The sequence below is a fragment of the Cydia strobilella genome, chromosome 4 (assembly GCF_947568885.1).
Source record: "Cydia strobilella chromosome 4, ilCydStro3.1, whole genome shotgun sequence".
NCBI classification, from domain to species: domain Eukaryota; kingdom Metazoa; phylum Arthropoda; class Insecta; order Lepidoptera; family Tortricidae; genus Cydia; species Cydia strobilella.
Window position 1 is genome coordinate 16,136,716 of NC_086044.1, and position 11,337 is coordinate 16,148,052.

Sequence of the window (11,337 nt, forward strand, 5' to 3'; positions counted from 1 at the left end):
TCTATAGTGTTCAACACCTACCTACCTACATACACAATATTCTGAATCATCAATTTATTTAACAAAATTATTAAAATGCAAAGCACACACATACCTATACCTGACATATACCTACGTATATTGAGGTGACAGTAAAGCTTCGGTTCCAAAAGTAAAGACATATTATTTGCATAAAAAGGGAAAGGGTAGAACCACAACAAGTTTAAAAATGGTGGCCATTTCAGATGCTTTCCTGAGTGGTGATTTTAGCTTTGCACATCTCTATGTGAGAGAGTTGAGAACCCATGTTTCAATGCGCTTCGTCAGTGAAATCAGTACCGGAATTGAATTACCAGTTTTTGCCATGCAAATTCAGTACCAGGAGGATTTTCTTTATTTATTTTTTTGCTTATCAAAGTACCTACATGAATAGTTGAATACGTATCTTGAATATATATATCTTGGACAATAAGGATAAATATTTAAAGCTATCATGTTTTCTTATCTTTAAGTATCATTGGACAACAACATTTAAGCTTGTTTTTAACTACCGCGCTCATATTGTTAACTTTTTTAGTTGTAGCTCTACTACAGTGACGTATATTTTGTATTCCGCGTACCTAGCTTAATGAGCCCCGAACAAAGCTACTAACTCACATACCAACAAGGTGTTTGTTTAAGGCTGGCCATTAGTGAACAATGCGATGGAATGATCATTGTTCGTGCGAGACTCGCGAGACAGGTCTCCGCCCATACGAGGACTCCTTGCCACTCCAAGCCGTGACAATGAAATATTTCATATTTTATGTTAATACACGACATGTTTCAACTTATTGGCTCGATTTGCATAGTGCTGTCAAGTAAAAAATATCGTAAAGGCACTCGACAACATGAAAGTATCCCATGAGTTACTATCATCTTATTTAGAGTTAGAGTACATATTTGTTTTTACAGTAGGTATCTAGCCGTAGAGGTACTGATATACGTAATGCAATAGGGGTAACTAAGTTAAACGTTGTGGCTTACGATGTTTTTTCATGATGTCTTTCGGAAAATTGCATAACCTAACCTAAAAGGCTAGCGGAAAATCTACAGCTAAATCTATAGCTACGAGTATAACATTCAAGCAACAGAAAAGATATCAGGTATAAGTTAAGTAGTTCGTATCTCTAGGTACTCATGTGCAACCGTGGACATAAGTCGGTAGGCACTTAATACATACTTAATTGCAAACGGTTAAAATGAAATGTGATGCATGTTTATAAACAGCTTGTAATACACGAAACGCGATTAAAAGTACCAGTTTCGAAGACAGATGAATGTCATGAGCATGGATGGGGAGGTAATCAATATCGAATTAATAACGTTATCTGCCACAGCACGAAATATCATCAACGTCAATGAATTTCTAATTAGAACTCGCAGCGCCGGATGTGGCATAAACGATAAATTATGCACTCGGAGAGAAGTACTAATTTTGTTGCCGACAAATTTTCTACAAGCTCGAGTTTGATGCGTTTCAAATAATGTCTGTAGGCAACGCTAAATGATAAATCGTCAAGGGAACGCCCATGAGAGGAATTCAGTATAAGTGAAGGAGAGGAGCTCTCGCTCGGTTAGGAGGGAAAGAAGGGAGACGAAGGCGTCTGGAAAAAAGAAATAAGATAGGTGAGAGCCGATGGTGGTGGGATAATAACAGCGCGGCTCGCGAGGCCTTTGAGTCGCCGCCGTCCGCTGCCGAATATCACCATCAATCGCAATTTGAATATTATCCTAAATGCGAAATTTTCAATATTGCATCTGCCTGCTATTAAGCAGTTTAATGGGATATCCGGAGAGATGGAAGCGCTCGAAACTACTCCAGCCGGAGTCGATCAGAAGGCCCGCTTTGAGTGATTGAAGAGTGATGAGAGCTTTTGTGATTTAAGACAGTGAGTACAACCGGTAGGTTGTCACCTACTGTATATGTAACAGATGATAGACTTTGAAACAGGCAGTTTAACAGTTTAGGCTGCTCATTCACGTGAAACAATGCTGATCGTTTTCGTAACAACTTAATCTCTACGCTTAATCTTGTGATTCGATTCGCACTTTCACAGAGAAGACCCCCGGCAATTACAAGAATAGCTCTAAGATGAGAAGGAATATTATCCCGCGAAATTTTCAATATTGCTGGCTATTAAGCTGTTTAATGGGATTTCCGGAGACTGGGCATATCGGGTTGCGGAGTCTGTATGACGGGAGGAATGCGTCCCGCCGGGTCGCAGCCGTGGGTCGAGTAAAACAAACAAGTTACATAATTGTATTTATTCAAATGCGGGGCTCGCAGCCGTTGCACCTCATGAATAGGCATGGCGGCCTTCCTCGCTATGTGCACCGTCAGACCGTCACGAGCCTCTTACAAATTCGGCTAGATGTGCGATGCTCCACTATTAAGCTTTATGCAAATTTTGGTTAGGGCATAAATACATAGGAAACTTGCATTAAGTATGTGACTAGTTCAAAATTTATGTGTATTCCTACACATAAATTTGTTGGTAGGAATTTAATAAGAATCGCTCAAAAAATGCACCTAGGACGTGCACTGAAATCAACTGATTTAAGTATGAGTTCACGTCTGCCAATTACCTAACTCAGAAGGTTTGTCACCAGTAATTACTGTGAGATCAAAGAAACAACCTCAGTACCTCACAAAACGATCGATTTAAATGGCAGGACTTGTAGGAACAAACAACAACAACAACATTCAAGGGTTTTGTAGGAACTATTTAGTTCGTTATTGCACATTTTTATATAGTTACGCCTAGCCCAAGAAATAGCGCAGAAGTGCCTCACATCATTCCAACTAACTACTAATTCCCATGTTTTCCTGCGTGTTCGTATTTAATAATATTTAATAAAACAATATTTCGGGAAACATGTACGTATCTGATGCATCCTAAGTCATGTTCGATTCAAGAAAGTCCGCGAAGTGCGAGCAACGAAGCGAGCTGGCCATATTCCCGTCACTTACCGAGAAACCATACCCCGTTCCCGTTACTTACCATATTCTGACAAATTGAGCCTCTTACAAATTCGGCTAGATGTGCGATGCTCCACTATTAAGCTTTATGCAAATTTTGGTTAGGGCATAAATACATAGGAAACTTGCATTAAGTATGTGACTAGTTCAAAATTTATGTGTATTCCTACACATAAATTTGTTGGTAGGAATTTAATAAGAATCGCTCAAAAAATGCACCTAGGACGTGCACTGAAATCAACTGATTTAAGTATGAGTTCACGTCTGCCAATTACCTAACTCAGAAGGTTTGTCACCAGTAATTACTGTGAGATCAAAGAAACAACCTCAGTACCTCACAAAACGATCGATTTAAATGGCAGGACTTGTAGGAACAAACAACAACAACAACATTCAAGGGTTTTGTAGGAACTATTTAGTTCGTTATTGCACATTTTTATATAGTTACGCCTAGCCCAAGAAATAGCGCAGAAGTGCCTCACATCATTCCAACTAACTACTAATTCCCATGTTTTCCTGCGTGTTCGTATTTAATAATATTTAATAAAACAATATTTCGGGAAACATGTACGTATCTGATGCATCCTAAGTCATGTTCGATTCAAGAAAGTCCGCGAAGTGCGAGCAACGAAGCGAGCTGGCCATATTCCCGTCACTTACCGAGAAACCATACCCCGTTCCCGTTACTTACCATATTCTGACAAATAAATACATTTCATTTCATTTCATTTCAAAGACTCTTTATAAATATTATAATAAGACCCATAGATAATAATTTTGCACCTAGTTGCTGAAAGTTTCGTGCCTCAAAATGTAGCTCTCTACAATGTTGATTCGCGAATCTTGTCAAGATCGCAGGGAACTGAGAGCCTACCGCCAACATAGAAAAATGAAAAATAGTTACCTGATGGCCTTCTATTGCTCTTGCAGATTTGAACGACAGCGAGGCAGATAACTTTGAGATTTTTAAGGGAGACTTTTATGTCCATGTCCTATTTCGGCAAATATTATTTTACGTGAACGTACAATAAAAGCTTAATTTGCTTTCGTATAAATCAATCCTTCTGATTATATTGCCGAAAGCGGGCCCAGGCTCCTTTACGATGCAACCAGGATTAGATATGGCGATCTTAGACTGGTTCTTTTGAGGCCAGTGCTGTAGCTATACCTCATGATGGGAATGGCCTGGCCGCCCGGAGCCTGAAGAAGCTGTCACGCGCGGCGCGAACACGTGATGAATATGTATCGGCAACCGCGGCGCCTTGTAATTTGAGACTCGCCGGTAATTATTTACGTGAGAATGGACCGGGCCCCCCCTCCCCCCGCCGGAACGAATCGTTGATTGCGAGATGCCGACATCAGATTGCGGCGTACGCTCCGCTGGGTCCGCTGCCCTCTATCGACTAGCCTGCTTGACTCTCATCGCGTGTCATCAAACTACGCTACGATACGTACTAGAAAAGCCAACGTTAATCCGCACTGCTGAGATTTACCTACCTTTAGGTTCGATTAGGTTAGGACACGAATCAGATGTTAAAATTTCATATATCGAAAGGAACGACAAAAATCGAAAGGACCTGCTTGGTTTATACCAACATAATAATAATATATATTATATTAAAATAAATAAAATAAAAAAGCCTTTTATTTCCAATTTACAATTGTTTTTACATTAGAAGTTTTAGCATATTGGTTAGTAAGTTTCTTATAGTTAGTAGTTAGTGTTAGGTTTATGTATTCTATTTACTATCTATTTATTTAATTTGGACCCCTCTTTGGGTGTAGGCCTCCTCCAATTCTCTCCATTTCTGCCTGTCTTCCGCTTTGTTTAGCCAGTCTTTCCCTGCAATTTCTTTTATATCGTCCAGCCATCGTTTATATGGCTTTCCTACTTTCCTTTTGCCACTTGGGCCTTTCCATTTCGTTGCCAATATTGTCCATCTATGGTCTTTGTACCGTTGTAACAAATATTAAATCTAAAATATAGATTGTCGCGTTTCATACGGATGAAACGAAAGCCAAAGAGAACCTTAAGAGCTACCAATTTGACCTCTATGTATGTTCAGCGAATATTATTAAATATCGGAGAAATCATGCAGCATTTATCTACATTCTACATGAACTAATTCTCAGACGACGTCTTCACTTATCCAAATTACAATATACAATGCGGACTTCATGGCTCAAAATAAATTTAATCGTATAGTTAGGTACGTGACAAAACATAGTACAAAAATGTAATCTAAATTAATTAAGTCTTATAATCTCAAACATCTTAAAACAATAAATAACAAAAGCAAAAAACAAAACGAGCAAAAAACAAATCACGTCACATCTCATTAGCACGGCAAATTAGCAGACACGAGATAAAACATCCCCGGACCTAAAAACCTTTATCGTTTACAGAAATCAGTTGCCGCTGATGACGGTGTTGTGACTGGCCCGACACGAGGATTCGAGCTACCTGAGATGCATGTGGTGAAAACTTGGGATTTACCTAACATCTTTACATCTACTTGGATAAGTCAATGTTTTAGCATTAGCTTTTTTCAGTGCCTGGCAATTTAATAAACTGTTTCACTACCTCTCATTTAACTCTTTTACGAATTTACAGTCACAACTATGTAAGGTGCATTGAAGTAACTTTGAAGGAGAGGTAGGTAATTTTTAAAATTTCTTATACATACTTATCTCCAACTAGGAAACAAATGTTATTATTTTGTGAAATAATTACATACTTATCTACTAAATCAGAAGCATAATTTCATACTTTTACAACATTTACGGATTTTCAACCCATGGTCAAAAATGTGGGATGTATGAATCAGGGTGCATTATTAAATGTACGTCTGTAATAGTTTATATTTTCAGTGAGGTTCGACCTTACATACTTATCTACTAAATCAGAAGCATAATTTCATACTTTTACAACATTTACGGATTTTCAACCCATGGTCAAAAATGTGGGATGTATGAATCAGGGTGCATTATTAAATGTACGTCTGTAATAGTTTATATTTTCAGTGAGGTTCGACCTGTTAGTCCTGTTACCATAACTCGTCTTCAAATTAAAGGAGGTATGTACCTATAGGTAGTAATGTTTCTTTATTATCTACTAAAGCCGTTGCCATTCATCACAAAAATCTTCATGTTGTGATACCTAATGAGTTATACTTTCACATAGAAAAAAATGCAAAAATTCGACTTATGGAACAAAATTTATGGAACTTACTTGATGGCCGCTGGGTCTTCTTGATGTGATCTGGCCTTCAGACAACACTCTACACATGGACGAAATACCCTCGAAAGTCTCGAATTCTTGAACATACACACACACACACACACACACACACACACACACACACACACACACACACACACACACACACACACACACACACACACACACACACACACACACACACACACACACACACACACACACACAGAGTTTTTATCACATCCAATGATAACAGTGCACATAAATAAAATTTTAATCAGCACTCCGGGGCAAAACTGAACACATAGAATGCGAAGTACCTAATTAATAATACCCATATATATTATTAATCTACGGACTGCATCGATGTAATATTTACATGCCACACCCTTTTTTCTGATTTTCAGAATTAATCGGTCAGTTTTTTTTTATCAAAGTGACAAATGACAGATGTTACTGTGTCTCTATGGTTTCTTTTCTTCCAAGGCGGTCAATTACTTTCTTTAGACACGATATTCTTTGCACGATCGATAACACTTTTTCCTAAAACAATATCAGAAAGGATAAAATGTAAGTTAAAAGAAGAGGATAAAGTGTATGTAAATGTATTTGATTTGATGAGTAAATTTGAGAATTTGGGGTTAGGGGGAAGGCATGTTTCGATTGTTCTGGCTTACGAATCTTACTATAAAAAATAATAATAACAAAAGTATTTGGAAAAAAAAATACATCGAAATGGTAAAAGATACAGATCCTCTGTTTTGAATTTTTTTTATCATACCGGCAAGCTTGTACTTGGCTTGTACACAATATATTATACCTTATTTTCAATGCCAAGACTAAGTATAAGTTTACCTACGTGCTTACCTAAATGCAATATTCCATAGTCACAATCGCAGATTTTAATAATAGTAATATATTTCTTTTATTTTAATAATGTCTTTATTGCGCTCATGTTGGTACAAATACAGATGAAACTAACAAAATTAAGGCACAACATGAGACCCTGTTATGGTACCTATTGCAAAAACTATAACTAAAAATACATACAAAAAAAATCTAGTAGGTACATAATGAAAACCATATAAATCAAAGTAATCTTGAATAGAATAAAAACAGTTCTCGATCAAATATTTTTCATTGCTAACAAATTTTGCCATAATAATTTTATCTTGTTTGTTATCTCGTTAGGTAGGTTATTGTAAACACGTATGGTTTGGTTGTCATATGAGGGCTCTTACTACTCATTTGCAAGTTGCTACTTGGAAGGGCTTATTATTATGACGCAGGTTCATGTTGTAGGTGCAATGATCTTTGGCTTTTGATTATAGAGTTTTCGGACAAATTTAATACAAGCTTCTAAAATATACAAAGATGGTAGAGTTATTATATAAAAGTTCTTGAAGAACGGTCTGCAACTATCGTAGGTTTTTATTAGCGATAATCCTGACACGTTTCTTCTGTAGGATAATACCTAGGAACAGACCTATTCCCATGCGTGAGGAGCAGTAGGGGCGCACGTAGTAGGTTTTATGCAGACCCGTATGATTTGGCTAGTTACTAAAAATGAAATTCGTATGTAGAATGCACGAATTTTCTTTATACTGCTTCTTAGCGCCATCTATCGCTCGACCAGGAAACTCGGGGATTAAGCTGTGGGCTCACATGGAGCTAATAGCCAAATAGGGGAGAACTGGGATTGTAATGTGATGCCCAACATGTAATGAGAAATACATACGTATTGATAGTACAAGTATAAGTTTAAATATTAGATCAACTGAAGTTTAAAAGGCGAGTCGTGCAAAATATACTTCCAATAAGAAACTAAAACTTCTCATAAAGCCTGAGAAAGGGTAAGTAGATGATTTTCGGTGGAAGTTTAAAACTTTTATTTATTTTTGCTATTCCTATTTTTGAAGTACTTAGTTCTAATTAATTAATTAGCCAAAAGCCTACAATTTAACTATTGCGTCGTGTGCACCTAAACAATATCCATAATAACACCATCACCAACAACTCACTATTAATAGTGGTCGGTAGCTTCGGAGGTGATAAATTTATTCAACACAAATTACCTTTCTAATTTCAATTATCCTGTCTGGCGAGTGTTTGTTTAAATAACAAATTTAAATTGGCTGCTTTCAATAAGTGGGTATTGGGTAAGCGGACGCGTCTCGCCGCGTACTCGGGCGTCCCGCAGCGCAGCCCTAAACATACACACTCAGACCGCGGGGCGCCCCTTCACTAATAACACCGTCTTTCCCTCTGTCATGCCTTATTTCATTCGAACATCTCTTGTTTTTCAACTCCGTTTTTTTTAACCACCGAACAACAACAGAACAAGTCTCTGATGATACTAATCCCTCACTCTCATTGTCTTTTGGCAGTTTCGAGGAATAAAATATGTTGAGCCCTGCGACGTGATATCTGAACGTCATAGTTATAAATGGCGTCGCTTAAAATATTTTAATACCCTCTACATCACGGTAATATTAATTTAGTACGGTTGAGTTGAGCAGTCCGTGCCACCGCTTCGGAATTTTAAATGACGGATTACCAGCCGAGGAGATCGAGAGATAACTCGAGATCTTGTAGATTCTATCACTGCGTGCCCTTTGCTCCCCTCCTCTCTCCTCCGCTCCCCCTAACTATGCAACGTACTTATTTAATTAATTATCTCTAATGTTTGACAGAAAAATTACTGGCCGCACTAATATTAATGTACTTAACTTAAAATAGGTCTCCGGTAATTATGTAATATTACTAGGGTCGGTGAAGGTCACTAACAGTTATTAAGTAATTATTAATTGTGTGTATTAACAAAACAAATGCTCCAAGGGGATGTAGTCATAAGATTAATCCTATATATGTATAGTACCTACTATTAATGAAGTACATTGCGAAATGTTAACGTTGTGGTAAGATATTATCATAAAAAGTTAATTCACGCTGTAATTAACAAGTTACATGTTTGCTTCTAGTCGAATTTATAATGTTAGAATACGTTAACAAGAATAATAAGATACATTAGTTACTTACGTATTAGTTTAAAAATATTATGTACTAACGCGTTAGATTTATTTTTTTTTCTTAAAGTAAAGGTTAACAGGGAGCGAATGTTTTAAGGTACTAACTAAGTCTGCTTCTTGTAAAAAATTTAGTCGGACCACGCCAAGTATTCATGAGGGTCAGTTTAAATTTTATCTATTTTCAACTCAACTAGGGGCTGATTACATTGCAACTTGTAACTGTAATAATATAAGCGGAAGTATCTTTCTAATTCCTTTAATTACAAAGAGACTTGCTAATATTATTTATTAGTTAATATATAAGTTGTTATGCAATCGGCCCCAGGTTAAATGCAAATTGGATGATGAGGTGACGGCTTTACTTTGGTGTGACATTACCATGGTTACGGTTGTGATGACACTGTTTATCTGTTTAATTTAGTATCCAATATTATTTCTAGTTACGGAATGTGTACGTTCAATTTTGTGTCGGTGGAAAAATAATAATGGTTCGAATAACAGTGGAAATGGTTCGCGGGAAGGCAGAACACCATGATCGGCTTCTGGCGCCGCTGGAGGAAATCGCTCTCCACCAGGAGAATATAGAGAAGATAGAGTACATCCAGGACTGGTGCCCCAAGCTCAAGATCCTGCTCATGCAGAACAACCTCATCGCCAAGATAGAAAACTTGAACAAACTCAAACACCTCAATTACCTCAATTTAGCTCTCAATAACATAGAAATTATAGAAAATCTGGAGAGATGCGAATCATTGGAAAAACTTGACTTAACACTTAACTTTATCGGTGAAATAGTCAGCGTTGAAAGCCTTACAGGCTTGTATAATCTTCAAAACTTATACCTTACCGGAAACCCCTGCACCGACTATGATAACTATCGGGACTTCGTAATCGGAACTCTACCCCAGCTGAGCTACCTTGACGGAGTTGAAATAGAACGGTCAGATCGCATTAAAGCCCTGCAAAATCTACTCGTAATAAGACAAGACATATTGTTTGAACAAAACGAGTACAGACACCGGCGTAGAAAGCAAAAAGCTCGACTAGAACACGAAATAAAAGACAAATGGGAAAACGAGTACAAAGATATGGATCCAGATGAGAGAAATAAGAAATTATACGCAGAAAAATGTGAGAATTCCCCTGAGGTCCGCTATGAGATGGAGCATATGCGGCAACTGAAGCTGAAAAGTTATGAACCTGAAAATAAATCGGAGGAAAAAAGGCAGTACAAATTCTTCGCTCCCGATGGAAGGCCATTCAACATAAATCAAGCTAAAATACCGTTCGTATTCTCCGATTCTGACCCCGAAAATTTTGTTTTAGATCTAGCTGTGTACAAACACTTAGACACCAGTTTAATTGATGTGGATGTCCAGCCAAATTATGTTCGAGCAACGATTAAAGGAAAGTTATTTCAGCTCCATCTACCGGAGGAGGTGAGCACTACTAACTCAACAGCACAACGCTCGCAGATAACCGGCCACCTCGTCGTGACTATGCCACGATTAAATGTAGACATAAAAGCACAGATGGCGCAGAAAAAGGAAGTTACAAAAAAGGCCCAAGTATACACGGAACATAACGTAACCGACTGCCGCGAGAGTTCAGGTCAGTCGAAGAGAGAATTTCTAGAAATAGGCCCCTCTGATAAATTGCTCGATCTGTCTAAAATGGCTTTACAAAAGAAAGCGCCAGATTATATCGATCCGAGACTAAAACGGAAGCTAAAAGAACCTTCACCAGATTTTATCGATAATCCAGAGGTTCCTGATCTTATCTAGTTTAGTTTAATGATGTAATTATATCGTTTCTGTATTGTTCAGTTATTTAGGATAGTTAGGCTGCGTTTCCACCAGAGATGTGTGAACAATATTCTATTGGTTCTTAACAAACACATCCCTCGCTACGCATCCTCGCATATCTCTGGTGGAGACGCAGCCTTAGGATAGCTAAAGCTGGTCGAACACAGGAAAATAAGACGAACCTATATAACCAACTCTCAGTAATAAAATTAATTCATAAACACTCATTAATTATAGGCACTTCAAAGTTTCAGCTTCCTGAGTTCGATTCATATTAGAATT

General features: G+C 37.6%; 1 protein-coding gene across 1 annotated transcript; it reads left to right on the forward strand.

The window, feature by feature from the left end:
• Nucleotides 1-9,731: 9,731 nt before the first annotated feature.
• Nucleotides 9,732-11,034, forward strand: LOC134740677 (protein tilB). The gene has a single exon (XM_063673228.1). It carries the CDS (start codon nt 9,736-9,738, stop codon nt 11,032-11,034), a length of 1,299 nt encoding a protein of 432 aa, XP_063529298.1. The 5' UTR covers nt 9,732-9,735.
• The last annotated feature ends 303 nt before the right edge of the window (nt 11,035-11,337 follow it).